General features: G+C 46.1%; 1 protein-coding gene across 5 annotated transcripts in view; it reads right to left on the reverse strand.

Moving 5' to 3' along the window:
• Positions 1 to 19,499, reverse strand: part of ESRRB (estrogen related receptor beta) — a 131,516-nt gene that overhangs the window by 19,112 nt on the left and 92,905 nt on the right. For 4 of the 5 annotated variants that reach the window (XM_062575969.1, XM_062575973.1, XM_062575970.1 and 1 more), the window contains one exon: positions 13,524 to 13,640. In XM_062575969.1, coding sequence (XP_062431953.1) covers positions 13,524 to 13,640 — 117 coding nt within the window. Of the gene's footprint in view, positions 1 to 13,523; positions 13,641 to 17,603; positions 17,658 to 19,499 lie in introns of those variants that run through there. The other variant, XM_062575972.1, reaches the window with a different exon arrangement.

Below are 19,499 nucleotides of genomic sequence, written 5' to 3' on the forward strand. Positions count from 1 at the left end.
GGGTGAATTCAGATCAAAGTATTTCTGAAAAAATGTTGCCCACTGTTTCTTTTAGCTCTACTCCCAGCAGGAGAGAGCTTTCTTCCTGGGAACCCCAACATGTTTCAGAGTGATTTCAGAAAGGACAGCCAGGGAGATCCCTGAGGAACAGCACTAACAAAATCCTGAATTAGATGGGAGACCCTCATTTGCACCCTGTGATTTCTTCCTCTCTATAAATGTGCACTGGTTTCACAGGAAAGAAGACCTCTACACCATGCTCTGCTGAGTGAATAACACCTACTTACAGCCAGCAATGAAGGGAGGGACACAAAGGAGGGACACAAACTCCAGAAAGTGACAGAACACCAAATAACCAGGTATGAACATGAAAAGGGTCAAGAGTAGAGGAACCCAGAAAGGGTTGCAGAACTTCAGTCCTGAACTGCAGCTTCTCATAACCCCCCACAGAAGAAGGATCACAGGAAAATCCATTCCTTTACACCAGTGGGAAGGATGTCATTGGAATAGGGAGACACCCATTCTCAGCCCAGGAGAAACCAGCACACAGCTGTCCAGAATGCATTTGCTGTGCAGTTTGATAAGCAGTGGAGAGGGGTAAACTGAGAGGAGTAGGGAGGAAATGGGGGAAGGAAATCTTTTCCTACTCCCAAGGAGAGAGAGAGAAATAGGCATGCCATCTCCAGTGCTTGGCAGAGGGAAGACTGCACAGGTTGCAGCAGTATTAGGGACCCTCAATCAGATTATAAGGACACAAAGGACTTAAGTGCATTAAAAAAAAAGATAAGAGAGATGCAAGGAGATTTACCCTCCATCCCTCCTTCCTTCACTGAGCAGATAGAGGTCTGTTCGCCCAAGGACTTTGGCTTGTTAATTTTGAACAAGTATCTGTCCTCCTCTTGTTCCCCATCCTGCGTGAACAAATGTTTTCAATCAGCATTTGCAAAGCCACTCTTCTACCCTGTCGTCATCAGCTCCAGCCTTAGAGCTGGTGAATAGTGTGACCTTTGCGTACTCTGTCCCAGTGCCAGATGCTGAATGCAGTGACCCCCAGGTGCTAAGCAAACAAAGGCACCTTCAAGTCCCTGACTGCGACACTACAGAGGTGAGCCCTTCTCCAAAGATCTGATAATTTAAAGGGTCATATTAAATGGCAGGAAAGAGCACAGCCAAAAATGAGCATCTGATACCGAGCTGTGACTTTCAGATGGCTTGTTAATGCCTGCTGCTTTACTTTGATTTGCTTGGTGGATGATTTTAAGATACCACAGGTGGACAGTTACAATGCAGTTCTGAGAGGAACATGAAAAGGGAGTGGGGAATCACAGTGAGTGAGGTCAGAGAAACAGCATGGAGGAAAGCAATGAGTGGAGAAAGAAATGGAGGAGGACATAAACCAAGATGTGAATGAAAGAGGGCATGAGGAGAAAGGAGATGAGAGAGGTAGGTTGTATAGAAAGGGGGAGTGGTACATATGTTGCATTCTCAAGAGCAGATTTCACACCAACTGTGTAGCCATCTGAGGTTTAATCGCAAGGTGCAGTGCCCACTTATGAGATGCAGCCAGTCCTTACCTAAGAATCTCACATAGGATTTGCTGCCACAGCCTGTTATCAAGCCAACAGCAAGAGAAAGCAGTGGCCCTCCATCTCCTGCAAAAGCCATTTTTCACATGGACTGTAACTGGCCATTTCCCAGGAAAGAAGGCACTCATCTTGCAAAACTGTCACCATCATAGGCACTCTTGGACTCCCCCTTCTTGACAATATCAGTAGAGAGACAGGGACTGCTAGAGCAGCAGAGAAGGGAGGGTTCCTTCAAACCTGCTATGAGGTGCAACAGTATAGAAGAAAGTTTGAGGAGTACCAGTACAAGAGAGACATGGAGCTACTGGAGAGAGTCCAGTATAGGGCTACGAAGATGATCAGAGGGCTGGAGCACCTGCCCTCTGAGGAACGGCTGTGAGAGCTGGGCCTCTTCAGCCTGGGGAAGAGAAGACTGAGGGGGGATCTTATCAATGTGTACAAGTACCTGAAGGGAAGGTGTCAAGGGGACAAACTCTTTTCAGTTGTCCCATGTGACAGAACAAGAGGCAAAGGGCAGAAACTGAAGCACAGGAAGTTCCACCTGAGCATGAGGGGGAATTTCTTCCCTGTGAGAGTGACAGAGCACTGGAGCAGACTGCCCAGAGAGGTGGTGGAGTCTCCTTCTCTGGAGAACTTCAAGGCCTGGTGGATGCAACCATGTCTACCATGCTGTAGGTGACCCTGCTGAGGAGGGAGGTTGGACTAGATGATCTCCAGAGGTCCCTTCCAACCTTACTGATTCTATGATTCTACCACCCCATGCTAACCCACCTTTAGGGAAGTTGCAAGGAAATGCTAGTTTTTCAATGCTGTCACACCTTGAAGGACCCGTGCATAGATGCCCTGCCAGCCATCTGACCTAGGCATGTAGCTGCGGCAGCAGTATATATTGAGTGCCAACACACCTGCAGTGTACTCTCGGCTCCTCAGGCTGCTGGAGCTCACCAGAACCTAGCAGGGAGGAGTGCAGGGGCTGGGACTTGGGCAGGACTTTCCAGCTCAGCATCCAACCTGGGGTAAGGCTGTCAGTTTTCCAAGTGTCCTGTTGGTGCCACTCTTGTTCCAAGTGCTCTTGCAGAAAGGTCTGTGCCAGCATCAAGCCTCTGCAGTGGGAGAGCTATCTGCTGATCCGTTCAAGCTCCCTGCATTTCTCTGACATGCCCCTAAGAGAGATGTCTGCCCGACAAGTTTGGGATCAGGTGTCCCCTTGCTGACTTGATAACATCAGGCTTTGGGATTTTTTTCTTAATGGAAGTAAAATAATTCCAGCTTTTTTTAAAAGCTGGACCCAGGCCCAGTCTGTCGGAAGTAAAAATAGCCGAGTATGCAGAGGTAACAGCACACAGTCAGATTTAGTTTCTCTTTTATTTTCTGGAGACTAAAAATACTCTTAAAAGCTCCATGAAGCTAAACCCTGGCCAGTGGGAAATGCAGTCTAGGCCCAATATCAGCTGTCGTGTCAAATTACTAGCCTCACCTCACTTTCCATTGAGTCCTATCACATGCTCATGAATTGATAGGAACAGAAATATCCATCTCACCAGAAGAGCTAGCAGAGGAGCTAAACTACAGGGCTTGCACGGTACAGTATGTATTCAGGCTGAGAAGGGTGCAAATGAGGGGAATACAAGGCAAGTATTCGCCTGAGAGCAATGCACTAGGGCTGCCCTTGCCTAGCTCCCTCTAGATATACAAGCCATGTCCTATGGCCACTGCCTACCTACAAAGTAAGCTGAAGTTTCTGCACCAATGCAGCCTACCTACTCTCCTGGGGCCTGAACTGGGGTGGTGCTCTGCAGGTAATAGAGATGTCCCTTTCCCCAAGAGCTGCAGTCTAAAGTACACAGACTGGCACTGCCAAAGGAAACTGGATGGGGTAGGCTGAGAGCTAGGAAGAGAGGAAGGGAGAAGCATTGTGCCCAAAGTGTCTTATGGAGAATTTTCCTTTCCCCTTTCAGTCTGATCTTCAAGAGACGACAGGATGTGACAATGGGACAACTGAGCCAGGAGGAGGCATGTCAAGGAAACAGATAGTCAAAGTGACCATAAAGGTTAGGCTTGCCAAGAAGGGAAAAGAAAAAGGTTACAGGAAAGAAAAAAAAAAAAAATCAGTATCTAATGAAAAGATGGAGCAGTTGAAATCCAAACAGGCCCTTTCTTATTACTTTGAGATTCCAGCATGGGAAAAGACACAATACATGTCATTCCCCAGAAAATCTTCTGGTAGATGGCTGGTGCAGATCCCTCAGTCATTTGTAATCTAGGGTTGCAGGTCAGCATGGCCTAGAGAAACTGTGAGACTAACGTGGTGCAGACTAGCTCGCCTAGGGCAGGTCTTGCAGTGGAAGGGCAGGAAAAAAGCCAGGGGAGGATGCTGTAGAGTTCAAAAATCCATCTCCCACATTACAAGGTCCTATAGACAGATTAGATCAGGTCAAGCAGGCCTTTGCAGCCTGCCACCCTTTAATTCTTAGGGAATTCCTATTCCTGGGGATACATTTGTTGAGTAGGAGAGCTCCTTTGCTGCCAGTCTGGGTAGAGTCCCTGGACTCAGAGGGACAGGTTACACCTGCGAGCTGATGATATACCTGGTTGCAGAAATTGTCATGTACTTTGGAGCAGTGACACAAGGTGTTCTTGGCCCTCACACACAGACACATGCGCAGTGTGTCCCAGATGGCTGGCCCAAGGCATGCAGGATCTAGTGTAACTCACACAGCTCACAGCCTGGCCCTTCACCTCCTCTGCTGATCCCAACTGCATGGCTGCCAGCTCTGCAGAGGTCTCTCTGCAGTAATAGCTGTTGTTGCTCCTCATATATACAGCCTCCTTCCCATGCTGAATTCCCCTCACTTCAAACCCCCTCCCCGTCTGCCTGGAAAACCAGATGTTAACAAGGGCCCTAGGGCAAATGGGAATAAAGAATACCTTAGTACCTTGCTTAGCTCTTTGTAGTAACATCCACACACTCACCTTGTGTTTATGGTTCAGGCATATAATCTCCTGGCTCTCTAAACAGTCTGAAGCAGGATGGCAGGTCTATTGGCTACATCACCCATGATGATAATACCTGCATAGCAACAGGCTGATGGGTGCTCTGTGAAAGGAGTGGACACAGGCACAGGTCTGATAGGAAAAGACTTTTTTCAAGGATGACTTTTGCAAAAGATCCTAAATGACAACAAAGCCTCAGTCCCAGAAAAACTGAAGACAGAAGACTGGGCTAGACAAACCATTGGTCTTACTCAGAAGGATATTTCTGATGTTCCCTTGATAGTCAGTGGAGAGAGGTATCTGCCATTACTTCTTCTTAGTTAAGTGTTTGTCAGATGAGGTGAGTGTGGAGGTGCTTTCTTCTTTCTGTTGCGTGCCAAGAGAGCCTAGATGCACAGAAGGTAGCTATCAAGGTCTAATGTTAGATGAGTTAACTTGCACCTGAGGCTGCAGAGTCCTCTAGGCAGCAAACACCCCTTTGGCAATTTAGCTCTGAGCACCATCTCTCAGAAAGACACTTAACTAAGAAGAAGTAATGGCAGATACCTCTCTCCACTGACTATCAAGGGAACATCAGAAATATCCTTCTGAGTAAGACCAATGGTTTGTCTAGCCCAGTCTTCTGTCTACAAGTATAGCACCTAGAGATGCTAATTAGAAACAGCATACGAGCCTTTTGGAACAGCCGAGGGAGCATAAGTATTGCCTAAGAACCAAATTTGTAGATACATAACATATGAGAATCCCATTCTTCAAGTCCCCACCAGTGCAAGGAGAGAAGCTTACTTGTGACAGAGACCACAGAAGTCCAGGAGTCACTCAGAGTCACCAACACTGCTGACAGTTCAGCCATGCCGCTTAGGGGAACTCTGCTTAGGCCTTGCAGCCTCAAAGCCTCTCCTAAAGTCCTCATATCAGCAGTGTCTTTTCCAACAGTATGAACTAGTGCCCACTTAAACTCAGACAGCTTTGTCAGGTGATTCTGAGTAAAGACCGCTTCAGGAAACTCTGCAGCCCAGGGGCTGACCCACACTTCTGGGATGAGTCAGGGGGAGGGGTTGAAGGTGTCAGCAGATCTGAGTCACTAAAAAATGTAGGTCACCAGAACCTGTGAAAATGTTAATGCACGTGCCTTAAGTTACTGTACAGCAGTGGGGTATGCTTTCAGTCCCACTCCCCTCTTGTGCTCCTGAGAGGATCTTAGCTACTGTGTTGTCAGAATTGGCTACAAACTTGTAGCACAACAGTTGGGATCTAAACTTCCCTGCATAGTTGTAGCTTTTTCCAGTTTCCTCCTTTCCATATGTGTTATGAAAGCTCTAAGCAGAACGTTTGGTTCTGGGCCAAGGTTAGCACTGTAAAAAGGCAGAGGGGGATTCTTGTTACATTTCCAGAGGTCTCTAAAGCACACAGCATTTATCATGCAGAGAGGATACCTCTCTGAACCTACACTGATGTACGTCAGTGGAGGCTAGACTTCATGTTTGATAGAGCAGAGATTTGGTTTGGTATGACAAAAACCTAGATAATCACCAAGGCAGATCAATGACTCAAAATGAATGGGGGAAACCAGACCAGACAGATTCATAATCCATTGGGTATGGCAGAAGGTGTGGGAAGAGTCCTGGATGCACCAGTCTTGTGGTCAGAAAACAGATACCAAGCGCCACTAGCCCAATGTGCACTTTGTGAATAGCACATCCACTGGAGGCCTCCTCTTTGGAGAATTACAGTCCTCCTGCCAAAAGCATTGTATGCTCTGGATCATGGCACCATCCAGCCCAGCTCCAGCCACATCACATGCTCAGTTCATGCCTTGGAAAATAGTTGGGTGTGGATGATATAGACATCAAGATGCCACTCACTGTACCTGGAGATCCTATTTCAAAGGACAGAGGGAGGCCTTCAAAGGCCAGACAGGGCCTGACTGTTTTAAAACCTCTGTTTTAAAACACAGGGGTATTTTAGAGAAAGAAAAATCATTTTTCATTCTCTCTTTCATTTGGATGTCTCCAATACTGGTATTTCTGACACCTGCTGCAGGCAGAATACTCTATAAATACAAAGCCATTAAATCCCATGCAGCAGCAACCTGATCAGGGCTGCCTTTTAATTTTCTGACATGAGCTGGCCACTAACCCAATTACCCAGAATCCCCGGAGGAGCCCTCATCCTTCCCAGGAAGCACAAAGCAAGAACCTGAGCATATTGCAGGGATGTCAGCTGAGCTTTCACTGAAATCAAATATCTCTTTGAGAACACATGGTCTGGAAGGAAGGATAGGAGCAAGAGGGAGAGGAGAGAGGTTGTTGGAAACATTTTGCTCCACTGAAAGATTTGGACACTTAAAAACAGAAATGAAACACATGCATTTGGTTACACTGCTGAAAATGAGCTCTGCTGTTGATTCAGTTACCTGGATTTTAGTGAACAATGAAGGCAAAGTTATCATGCGGAAGCAGTCTGAGATGACCAATGTCTTGGAATCCCTTGTTTAGCTATGAGATGACTGCACCCAATTTATAACTTCATGAAGCCAGGCCTGCGCAGAGGTGACAGATTTTGCTTTCTTGGGAAACACAACATCAGCCACTGGCTGCAGCTGGTCAGGGAAACAGCAGAGTTAGGACTAAACTTTAGGAAAGTTCTACTGGCTACAGGGTTTCCTGATCAGCCAAGGTCTTGAACAGGAGGAGAAAGGAGAAAGAGACAGCAACTTCTTTTCTCCACTTGAAATTTCAGACTCTGCCATCTCTATGTTGGAGTAGACACCACCTCCAACATTACTGACATGCAGAGACATAGACAGCACAAAGGTTAGTTAAAAGGTTGCTGGAAGCTCCTGAGACATAGAGTATTCCCAGGAACAGGCATTAGAAACAGGAATAAAGAGGGAACAATTAATAGAAAGATGAGTGGGGTAAATTCTATGGCTCTTCTCTGTTCACTTCTGATTCATATTTCACTACCTGGACGTTTGGTGTTGGTATCCTCATATTCTAGTGATGAGTGCGTAAGAAATGGATTAGATTAGACAGATAAGAATCCAGAAGCTTGGGGATTTCTAACAAAGAATTTGGATGCCCTGTTGAATGTTAAGATGTCCTCTAACATTTCTCATGGAAATGCATTACGATGACAAGGAGCAAAGCCAGGAAAAGGAATGGTTATACCTGGGATTACTACCACAGCAGATACACTTCTGGGAAGAAACAGTGGCATGTAGACAAAGTAAACAAATGCCTTCCCTCTCTTTTGGTGTTAAAGAGCCTACCTTTTCTGTATCCCAGTCCTGACTGAACCTCTCCTCTACCTTCTTTCCTTGCATCTGTAGGCATTACCCTCGCCACACAAGAAACATAGCTGCTAGGTGACTCCTCAGAGCCAGGAGTCTAGGCCAGAGGACAGCTTTCCTTTAAATAAATTCAGAGTGAGGCAAAGCATCTTATATAGGGTGTATTTCCTATTCTGGGAATTCCCACTCCTATCTATCACAAGAAATGCTTGAAGATCTGGAGGACTACAGAATGTCTTCTACTTTCCGAAACAAGCTGTATCTAGTCTATTCACAGAACACATCCCCAGGGCCTTTACCCTCTTTCTTGGAAGCTAACCAGCAATGACAGAGTTTGCCCTGTCTTCTGGGAACTGGACAGAAGCCACTCACACATCTCAGAAAATTACTCTTAGGTGTTAATCATGCACAGAACTCAGATGAGACAAGTCTCAGTACCAGCAGGGAGCAGGAGACAACCAGTCCATGAACATGAAACATTCTTTTTCTTAAGAAGGAAAACAAGACTCAAAGGCCAATGGGATAATGAACATCATCCCAAAGTCTGGACAAGACTTTTTAGACAGTTCTTTGCTTTTCATTTTCTTTTTTTTTTTGTTTGTCATTCTCTGATATGACATGTGATCACATGCATATGCAGACACTTCATGAAAGTGTTAAAGATCTATCTTTGTTCTCTTTTTCAGAGTCAGTTTGCTCTTTCCAGGTCTCTGCAGTTTCCCAGCAGGCCCTCTGCAGCAGAGCTGAAAGGAAATGCGGCATTCTAGGAGAAAATGCTGAGAGGACATGGTTTTGGGAAGGTTAAAAAGTTACTCTGTTAAAAGCTGGAAGTGACTGCAGGGCTAAGCCCTGACCACTGCTAGGAATTTGCAGATCTGCAATGAGAAGCAGAGGTGCATAGAACAGGGAGCTTTAGAAAAAGCAAAAATGTTCCCACTGAAAAAAAGGTTTCTACAGGTCTTACACAACAGCAAAGGACAAAATGGCCAGACATCAGCCAGTCTGCCCATGACAGACATCTGTCTACAGCTGCTGCCCTTCTAAAAGTGGTCCAGAAGCCTGCCAGATGTGGGAAAACAGGGGCAGCTTTGCTGTAGATTTTGTACATCCAGTATTGCTCCTCCTCTGCTTGCCTGTCTTTCTATTTGTAGCTTCCCAAATGCCTCCAAACAAGTCACCTCACTCCCTTTTTCACCCAAAGATGAGTTCTGGTTTGAGGGACCTTGACATCCTATCACTTCTCACCTGTTATAATCCATCTCTCTTCGTATGTCCTCAGAACAGCTCCCTATCATGGACTGACTTACTCAGGGGAAGACTGACATCACAGTCCTCAGCACAGAGACGTTCTGCAAGGTGGCACACAGGACTGACTTCAGAGAGGCAGCAGAAGTATGGAGAGCAAGGTTGGGAGATCGTGATTAACCCATCAATGTCCAAAATCAAACCCTTCTCCTCTAATCTCACTTACATAAGCCATGGGTCATCTGAAATTACATCCACAGACAAACAAACTGCCATAGAACTGAAAGGCCAAGGATGAATAGAGCATGAATGGCAAGGGTATATTCTTCCCAAAGCTGACAAGGCATAGTAAGATTTCAAGAGACCTGCCAAACCTCTGAAATTATCTTATCCATTATCCTAGAGAAGTAGCAATCTAGATTTAGAATGTAGAGTTAAACAGCTACACTTTGGCCATCATGGGCAGGAGACAGACAATGCTGGGTGCAAAGAGAAGCGGTGGCATGGCCAAAGACAGGAGTATGCAGCTCTGAACAATGCCTCTCAAGACCCTGCGAGCTGCAGAGTATGTTTTCCTTTGTAGGCCATCTCCATTGGCCAGGCAGGTTTGTAGAGAACACCCGCTCCATTTGAGGATACAATGTATCACAGGTTGCTCAAGTTTCCCTATTTCAGAGTGTGAGTACTTCTGTAGCTTATGAACTTGTGGAGGGATCCCATCTCTGGCTCCCTGCAAGTTGTCACCTTGGCGAGGCTGAGAGTAGCAGGTTTACAGAGGTACAGCACCTCTCCATAGTAGCACTGGGACTAGGAATCTTGGACTACAGATTTAGCAGCCCTTGGCCTCTTATCTGTCTGCTAATGAGGGGCTAATTAATGCTATCTAGGGGCACACTCCAGATGGAAGGGGAAAGTGAGAGACAAGCAGACAGACAAGCCAACATTTCAGATATCTGAGCCAGTTGGGCTCTGCCAGCAGAGCCTTCTGCTTAACACTTTCCCCAGTGATTCTCTCCTGCCCTGCAGTGTCACGCCAGAACTTGAGACAGCAAGGCTCTGGTGTCCGTGCAGCTCCCTCGTTGCAATGCATTGATCGGAGCTCTCTTAAAGAAAGTGGCCTGGATATCTGAGACACCTATTGATTGCTCTGTCGGCTCTCTTCCTGCCCTGATCCTCATTCACTCTGCACTGCTGTCTTAGGGGCAGTCTCCCCAGATACTAAAGGGCCGCAGATACAGCCATGCATCTTGTTACATCCTTCCTTCCTTCCTTTCTTCCATTCTTGCGATGGAGGAAGGAGACGACATATGGTGATCCTCATATGCACTCCTCAAGCAGTCTTGAGTCTTCTCCCACAGAACCAAGCCAAGCATTTCAGGAGCAAAGCACAGGCTTGAAATCATTGCTACCTGTTTTTGCCATCTCTGAATACTGCTCCTTCTTCCCAAAGAGCAGACTTACTCCCACATGCCTACCATGTTGTACAAGACAATAGTTAGAGAAGTCTTTCCTTCCTTACCGAGAAGAAATCATAAAGCCCTTAAGTAAGTACTAATGGAGTCTCATACTCTTCCAGAGATAAAACAACGTTGTTATCCAGAAACCTCCCAAAATAAGTTACCAGCCCAATGCCAAATATATTATGGAGAGACTTGGCATGAGAGAAATCCGTTTCTAGATCTCTCATTTATCACACCACAATTCCTCCCCCAAACTCCTGGCAAATAAGCAGGAGGAAAAAAATGGGTTAACAGACTTCTGCCATGGATAAATCCAAAGAAGAGAGACAAACTGAGGTGATAGGGAAGTAGGAAGGGAAACTATTAAAAGGAAAAAAAAAATCATAGTTTGAGTATCAAAATACATTTCATCCTAGTGACCGCTTGAAGTCTGCAGGATTGTCTCTCTCGGGAAGCCAAGACATCAGGGATTTTTAAAAACAGGCAAACTACTAGAAATGTATAGCAAGGAACACTCCCATGCTGGCAGAGAAGGAGGAAGGTGAACTAATAGGATGACAGATCAGAAATGGAAGAAACCAATAAACTTTTTATAATCCAAAATCCCTTGTCAATTCTGCACTTCTGAGCAGAAAGTCAATTATGGATTTGCTCTTTCCAGAAACTCCTGGCTCTGTGGAGACCAAAGACCATAAAACCATTTTTTTTTATCCCTTTTGGGATTTTGCTTTTAAGGATGTGTATTGATTGAATTCCATACACTAATACTTTACACACTTCCACCAAGCTTCACATAAAGTTGACAAATCAGTTCTTGCAATCCTTTCGCAAAGCAATGCAGTATGAGCCTCATTTCACAGCTGGGGAAACTAAGAAAAGGAATAATAAAAAATCCTACATCACTTAACCACTCAGTCTTAGGACACAAGAGTCTGCAGATGGCTAGTGCAAGCTCCTCTGCTCCTCTTGATATTATCATGTCATCTTGTATCCCATTACTATCAATAAATCTTTATACTGTGTAATCCACAGCTCTAAAAGTTATGGGCAGGATCACAGATACACTAACATCAGTAGGAAGCGACTCTTCACCAGTGGCAGTAATGGTGCCAAATATTCAGCCCTACATGAATAACAAAAGACACTTTAGCACTAAAGCAACCTTAGAGTTAAATTTCAGTTTGTGATGGGTAATATCTCATAGGGTTCATGAGTTCAGGTACAGCACGGTGTGAATGAATGTACGCTGCTTTTCAACCTACTTCTGCTCTGGAAGGAGTTAACGGTTTTCACACAACATGGAGGCTAAGCCACCAAATGCTCCATCTGACCCTGCTCTGGACTCTGTCATGCTCCTGGAATCAGTAGCACTGAGGTGCCCTGGTGGGTCAGCACGCTCTGGCTCAGGCAGACACTCCAGCAGGGGCTCCTGTGTCCCTGCTCCCCAAGCTGCCAGCTCTGAGATGCTCAACAGCTTGAATGCAGGGCACTACAGACAGAGCTGTGTCTGAGCCAACTAGCCTTGACCCATGATGATGCTCTGTGGAATGACTGGATCCACATCATGCCTTCAGGGTTATTTTATGTGAACTCCATATGGTCAGGCTCTCTCATTACCAGCCTGCACTCTCACTAAAGCCAGTGTCACTAGCATGGAATGGCATGTGGATAAGGAGATATATCCCTCCCAGAACAGACACAGAGAAGTAGGTTTCCAGTGGTCCCTCTCTTACTCCAAAAATAGGCATCTGCCTTCCAGCAGTAGATCAGGATCCTCTGGTTCCATCACCACTGCACTAAGGTCAGGGAGGGCCAGACTACAGCAATCTGCATCTCCTCCCATTAGTAACTGGTCAGCTCTGGCAGAAGGAAATTTAACCACAGATACTACACATCCATCAAAGAACAAAACCGGGTTTAACATTTAATCTACATTCTTAACAACACTAGCTGCTGTCAACTTGCCTCTCAAGAAATGAGAGCCCCAGTGCACAGCAATGTATGCTCAAGTGACATCATTACTGGCTGCTAAGACAGTGTGACCTGGAAGTGAGCTGTGTGCTGGCATCTTAGCTCCAGCATGCTGGACTTGCGCAGACCACAGCGAGCTGCTGTTCTTTGTGGTCAAACTGAGGCCACTGTGCTCTGCCAGGTACAGCAATGCAGAGGGTTACATGCAATGCTGCTTCTTCCTTCCCCCTCCTCCCTCTGCCTCTCCCAGAGGGACCCCAGGGAAACAAAGCTTTAAAGTCAATCCATAAGAATGTGTTTAATTGCCACTGAATTCCCTGTGATTCACCTTGAATGGACAAGGATTGGGGGTGGGGAAGGAAAGCGAGGAAAAGCAGCACAAGAAAGAAGCTGAGCACTGCTCCGAGAACACTAAACAGATCAATAGACTGAGCACAACACAGCTGAGCAAGCAGGGCAGAAGACCCACAGCTCCCAGACAAACCTATGCTTCCCACCATCTTCAGAAAGTCTTCTAGGTGCAAAACCTTTGCTGCACGCTGTGCCACAGTGCTGCAGTAACTCCATCCTTCCCTCACAAAGTCGGGCCAACCCAGTCAGAATCAGGTGGGAGTCCCTCCCCCACACCGCTAAGTGAGCTGAGGGGCAAGGACAGCAACACTCCCAGCCTGGGGCTCCTCTAGGAAAGGAAAGCCACTTCGGCACAGCAACCTCCTATCTGTCAAATTTGCAAGTGCCAGATGTGACATTCTAGCATGAGGTTGCCGTCTAGAACTACCCTCCCCTCTTGACTGCCCTCCAGGCAGTATGTTACTGCCCATCCTGACTCCTTCACAAACCTTGTAAAAAGCTGCCGTAGGAAAGCCAGAGAGGGCCGGTGTGTAGCTACTGAAAGAGCTCCTGCAAGACTTTGCCATGGAGTCCTAGGTCCTGCGGGGGCACAGAGCAATTCTGAATTCCACTCTGTCTTACCTTCTTTCAGCATCCCCACTTTGAGGCATTTCATGAAGCGGCACGCCTGACAGGACTTGCGCCTCCGTTTTGTGATCTCACATTCATTGGTGGCCGGACAGCTGTATTCAATATTCCCTGCAATCAAACACAGAGATGGTCACCCAGGAGCTGTGTTCTCCCCCTGGTCTAAGGACTGGCAGTTCCTCTGCCTGTAATGGGCACTGCTCAGATATTCCAGCCACCAGCAGTCTGTGTAATGCATGTTTGCTCAGCCATTTGCACACACACACATAATCTGAGACCCTAGCTGGCTGGGGACGGCTCTTTGAGAGCACAGGTCGCTACTTACTAGAACACATTTCAGCACAAGCAGTACTGATATTTTGTACTGGGAGAAACCTATCCCAGGGCTGACTGCAACACTAGGCTTTCAGGCACATGGTATCCTCCAGGCACATCATCACCCCTGGTGCTGCATTGCTGATAACCTGGCCCATTCTCTGCATTTCAGGGCTGCAAGTCAGAGCCGTTCATAGAATCATATAATCAGTAAGGTTGGAAGGGACCTCTGGAGAGATAGATCTAAACCTCTGGAGGTTTAGATACCAACAGCATTCTCCATGCTGCCAGTCTTGCCACGTGTCTGCAGGATGGATGACATTTGTCCTTTTTTGCCTTATTTGGGTTCTAAGACCTGGGAGATGACATTTCTTCCCTCTTGTCCTCCTGCCATCTGTCACAGTACAGGGAACCAATGGGCCTAGATTAAGATAGCTGCCCTGGGTTCATCTTACAGGCTATCTATGCAAACATCCTTTCCAGTTTCACTTTATTAGTCCTTGTGCACTTTCCTGTCATGCCTTAGCATGCATCATCAGTGCCTCCTTCCTCATTCCCTTTCATTTGCAATCACATCACAACACTGCCTCCAAGACCCAACAAGCAGAGAAGCATCCCAAATTTATTTCTGGTCACACCATATTTAACCATAAGGCAAGAGCGTGACTGAAACGTGCATGCAAAGGTGTGATATTAGAATGTGAGTGTCATCACACTGGATCAGTGTAATGTAATAATTATTTAGTCTTGGGGGGAAAAAAAGGCAAAAAAACCCCCCAAAAACAGAGAGACAGCTTTCTCCATCCTGCCATTCACTCTAAAGATGATGTTTCTGAAGAGGGTTGCTCAACATCTGCTGTAAAGAAATATTGGAAATTTAAGCTCAATGCCTTGAAAACGACAATATATTTAAGGCAGTCTGGCTACTGTTTAAAACAAGCAGCTCCAAAAAGCACTTTTGAGCTCAACAGTCAGTTCAGAAGAATGGGAAATTTTCTTTTTTTCTTTTTTTTCTTTTTAGAATGGGAAACTAAGATTCAAGAGTTCATTCAGAGCACTAGGAAGGACTGTAGATGACAGCAATTCTGGACTTCATATGTCATCAGGAGATCAGAAAGGGAGCTCACAGATTAATAGCATGGGGCAGAACAGCCTTGACTTTTGTTCCTTTACTTCTGCAAGGAATTTCTGTGTTGTACGAGACCCTTCATTCCTCTGCCTAAGGACCAATGTCTAATAGATAACCGTCTCCGGGGGACATGATTAGACCATGAGGCTAAGTGAACACTTGCAAAGCCTATTCAAAATATGAGTGGAAAGACAGATAGAGCAATGAGATTCAAAAGCAAGGTGGCACGAGCTGATTTTTCATACCATGGCTGGCCCATTCTAAGTCAAATCCCAGGAGCACACAAACCCCAAAGCATAAAGGGTGGTGTGCCGGCTAGGTGTGACCCTTCCACATCCTCTCTTATCTTGTCAGACTCTCATCTTACCACAAAGCCATCATGTTCCTCACCACTGCTCCTCTGTCCCCAAAATGCAGTTTGTTTGCAGGAGCAGGGTGTGCTGCACAAGTTGCTTCCATTCAGACTATATTTCGTCATTGTGCAGGAACTGAATTTCAATAGGCAGCAATGTATCAAGGTTCTCAGAGAGCTGAAAATTGAGATTCAGGCTTGATCTCAAGGTAATAAGCTCCTGCTCTAGACATGGAGCTTGAGCACACTGCAGACCTCTAAGTACAGGTCCCTTACCTCAGGATCTGACACTTGCTGTACCCCACACAGGAAGGAACAGAAGAGGAATATAATTGAGACAAAATTAGAACAGGGTCTTACTTTGGAGAGTATTGCCTTTGTTTCAATGCCTGCCTTTCACCTGCCAAAACCAGGCCCAGAGTTCTACAGGTCTGTTAGATTTCATGTTTTGTGGCCCAAAGACCAAAAAAGCTGCCCCATAACACAGACACAGTACACCTAAAGAAACAACCCTTACAACAACTGGAGGCAGTAAGAACCCCCATCTGACAACATGAGGGCCCTCCTGCTGTGTCAGACAGATCCCCCAGGTTCCCTGTGCCTCCAGCCCAAGGTTCTCCTCGACAAGCAAAGTACTGGATACAGTCTGCAGAGCCTAGACACCACAACTGAACTGTGATAGCATCAGACTAGGTACAGAGCAGTGTATACATAGTGTATGTACAGCCTGAATTTGCAGCAGTCACGGGCACTTCTGCGCTTGGATCACGACTGTTACAGCAGCAGAGCCAGAGGAGGGAGGGCACTGGGCAGGCTCCCTTTCTTGTGTAGCAAAGCCATAGCCACCACGTGGTGCTGCAGGACAGGTGGTTAGCTGGTAAGCACAGGTGAAAAAAATACACCCAGCATTGGTGGGATGTCCCTTTCAGCATGCCTTTTTGCCTTCCCACTGTACACAGCCTCGTGTGCCCCATCCACACACTGTGTCCAGTCAGAGGCCGCCACGGTGTCTTACAGCCCCTCTTACCAGTGCAAAGAGGTGAGGCCCACTGCACCCGCTTCACAGTAAATCACCCCAAGATAATGCCACCAAAGTACATGGAGTTTTATATCCAGCCCCACAACGTGTTCTGTGTGGCAGAGACTAAGAGCTATGGCTGGGGCCAGTGCCTGTCATTTTTGCAGGAAACAAGGCCGTCACCAGGGATGGCATAATCAGCATTACCAAGAGAACTTGTCTCCAAAACTTTAGCAAAGTTCTCTGATTTTTTTTTTTTTTGGTCTCTCAATTTCTTTTATGGGTCCTGTGGCTGCTTGCCAGCACAACGAGCTGCTCATAGCTCCCTGTAATTTCTATAAGTGCCTTGTGATAAAGTGATGAGATTAACTCATCGAAATTCCAGCAGCCTTCCAGTGGCTGGCGGTCACACTGCCAGCCCGGCTGCTGGCAAGGGGGGCTAAGGGACAGCTTCCCCCTCTCTGCAGCAGCTGGGGGTGCTGCGAGTCCCTGCAGCAGGGCGTGCACATGCAGGGGTTCACATGGACCTGTCTGTAGGTGAGTATAAATTTGAGGCAAGTCTGTCTGTTGTGCACCACAGATTATGTGGTCCAGAGGAAAAGGGCAAAAGATAGGATAATCAAATGGACAAGGCCTTGCTCTGAACTGTTGCCTATTAGAAGTGCTTTCCTCACTTTAGGTAATATTTATGTCTGAGCTAAAAAACCTGCTTGGACCTCACTGATGTCATTGCACAAGATTTACCTAAAAAGTGACTTAAAAAAAACAAGAGACAGAATGGCTGGTGAAAAGATCACTGTCTGGATTTGTTCTAAGCCTTCATATATGGCCTTGCAGAGCAGATCACTTCCTTTCTGTGTCTTAGTTTTCCTCTCTGCAAATGAAATGAGCACCAAATCTATCTTCTACAGGGATCATGAGTCTTAATTCATTAAGATCTAACTGCACTTTAAAGCCTTTAGATGAGAGATACAAAGAAACAGCCAAGGACTATTAGCGTGACAGATTATGTTTTTTATGCTGAAGAGCTGCAAAATTATCCCCTTTTCTGTAAAATGGAGACCTTTCGCTGCTAAATAGTTTGGAACACAGTTTCCAGTGCACACATAATCAGAGCATCTGAAAACCGCACATCAGAGCTGGGTCATCCAGGAGACCCTGTGTTCACCATAGAAAGAGGAGAATGCCTCCCTGAGCTTGGGGAACGTGAGCTCAGAATTTGTATGGCACTGAAAGCAGCACAAGCTGCTCCCAGCTTACTCATGGATTCTGTCCTCCTGTAAATGCTTCTCAGGCTTATCCAGGGAAACTCAGGAAAGATCAGACAGAAGAAGCCAGGAAACTCTTTAAAGCTAAAACCTTCTCAGCCTCTGTTTCCTGGAAAAAAGAAAACACCATCAACAAACAAACACCCACCAGAAGAAACCCTCCCCTCTCTTTCTAGCTTCCTCCTCATCTCTTTTCACCATTCTTTTCCTCTGCTCTCAGTTTTCTTTACATCTCTGTCCTGCTCTGCACTGCTTCATGCAGACCTCTCCTGTTTGTTTGGGTGACTAATGCACAGGCCCAAGGATTGAAGCTTTTCCTGAATTTCAGGGAAAAGCCCAAGTTCAGGTATATCTGCCTATTAAGTGCCATATTCCAATCATTCATCCATTTCATTCATTCATTGTGATCAGCAGTGTGGTGCCTCCCCCTCCCCCCAGGATTTGATGGCTAAGTGCAGAAATTCCAAGGAAAATCCATCTCATAGCCTTTTCAGCTCATACATTTGCTTCCCTTTATCTTACTTGCTACACTCTTCCTCATTATTTTTTTAAACAAGAAATACTTGCTAAATACTACAGTTTTAAGAAGCTCTCATCAGTAGTCAGCATGATCCTGCCTCTGTGGTACAGCTGTTCTGCATGAATGGGACAGTCTGCAGGAGAAAAAGCTGACTTTTCAAAAAGCTATTGGCTCTAAGGACCTCTTAATTTCAAGGCCCAAAAGCCATTGCCCTGGATCCTTTTTATCTCCTGTTTCAAAGATAAACTGGTCATTTGGGCATTCCACTGAAAAGAGACCAGAAAACTGTCCAAAGGCCCTTGGTGAGCGCAGATCAGCAGTGCTCCTGCCTCAGCAGGCACCAGGCGTTCCTCCTGCAGCTGGACAGTGGGATCACAGATAACACAGAGGGGATTCTCTGTTATCTTTGCATAAATTAGCCTGTTTAGCTGGGGCATCCCATAATATGAGACCTGGTGTGAGGACCCATGTTTTCTAAAAATCAAAGTAAGATCTCTTTGGTGAGCCGAGGGAGGTGAGGGGATTGTTTTTTAGGCCACAGTTTTCAAAGAAGGGATTCAAATATTGGACCTGTAAATGTGTATTGAGACACTTTAGTAAGTGGCCTGATTTTCAGTATGGCTGTCCTATGCTTCCCAGGGCCATGTCCCTGATCTAGATGCCTAAGCATAGATATACAAGCATCACTGCAGTCTCCTATTTTGAAACAAATTAGTACATATATATATATCACTTGTGGGAAAACTGGACTTCAAGAGAGCAGGTGAGATAAACATTAGTGCTTGAATTAACCAAAAATTACACCTACGCAGCTTGTACAGTAAGAAAAACTGAGTAAGATGACCAAGACTTCAGTACTCATGACACTATCAGATCCTGCTGCAAAGAGCTCTCTGCATAGATACACAAAGGAAAAAAAAAGAAAAAAGAAAATGCAAGCTAGAAGGGCAGAGTTGCACTGGAGATGGTTTTCTGACTCCAAGTGCGGGAGCTGTGATAGCAGAGAGTGCTCAGGCACCAGCTCCCAGGAATATTGCAATTTTTTCTGGTTATGCCTCGAAAGTTTTTTGGAAGCTCAGAACATCTCCTGTTTTTCAGCTGTGAACCCTCACCTGAGAACTTCCAGGCACATTTCTGAGAAGGACAGAGGGACAGGACTACGTGCGACTGCAACGGCCCACTAAGGTAGGGACGTAGAACCTTCCTCCTGCATCTCACAGGCTTTTTACTGCTCCTGTAAAAGGGAACACATCCTGGCACAGCAATTGCGTAGCTGTGCTCTTTGGGTCTGATGGTTAAAAGACTCAAGCAGGAGATCCACAGACACGGGCACACTGGTCTGGAACATGCTTGCAGAATTTTGCCTGA

This window comes from Rhea pennata, chromosome 5 (genome assembly GCF_028389875.1).
Source record: "Rhea pennata isolate bPtePen1 chromosome 5, bPtePen1.pri, whole genome shotgun sequence".
Taxonomy (NCBI): domain Eukaryota; kingdom Metazoa; phylum Chordata; class Aves; order Rheiformes; family Rheidae; genus Rhea; species Rhea pennata.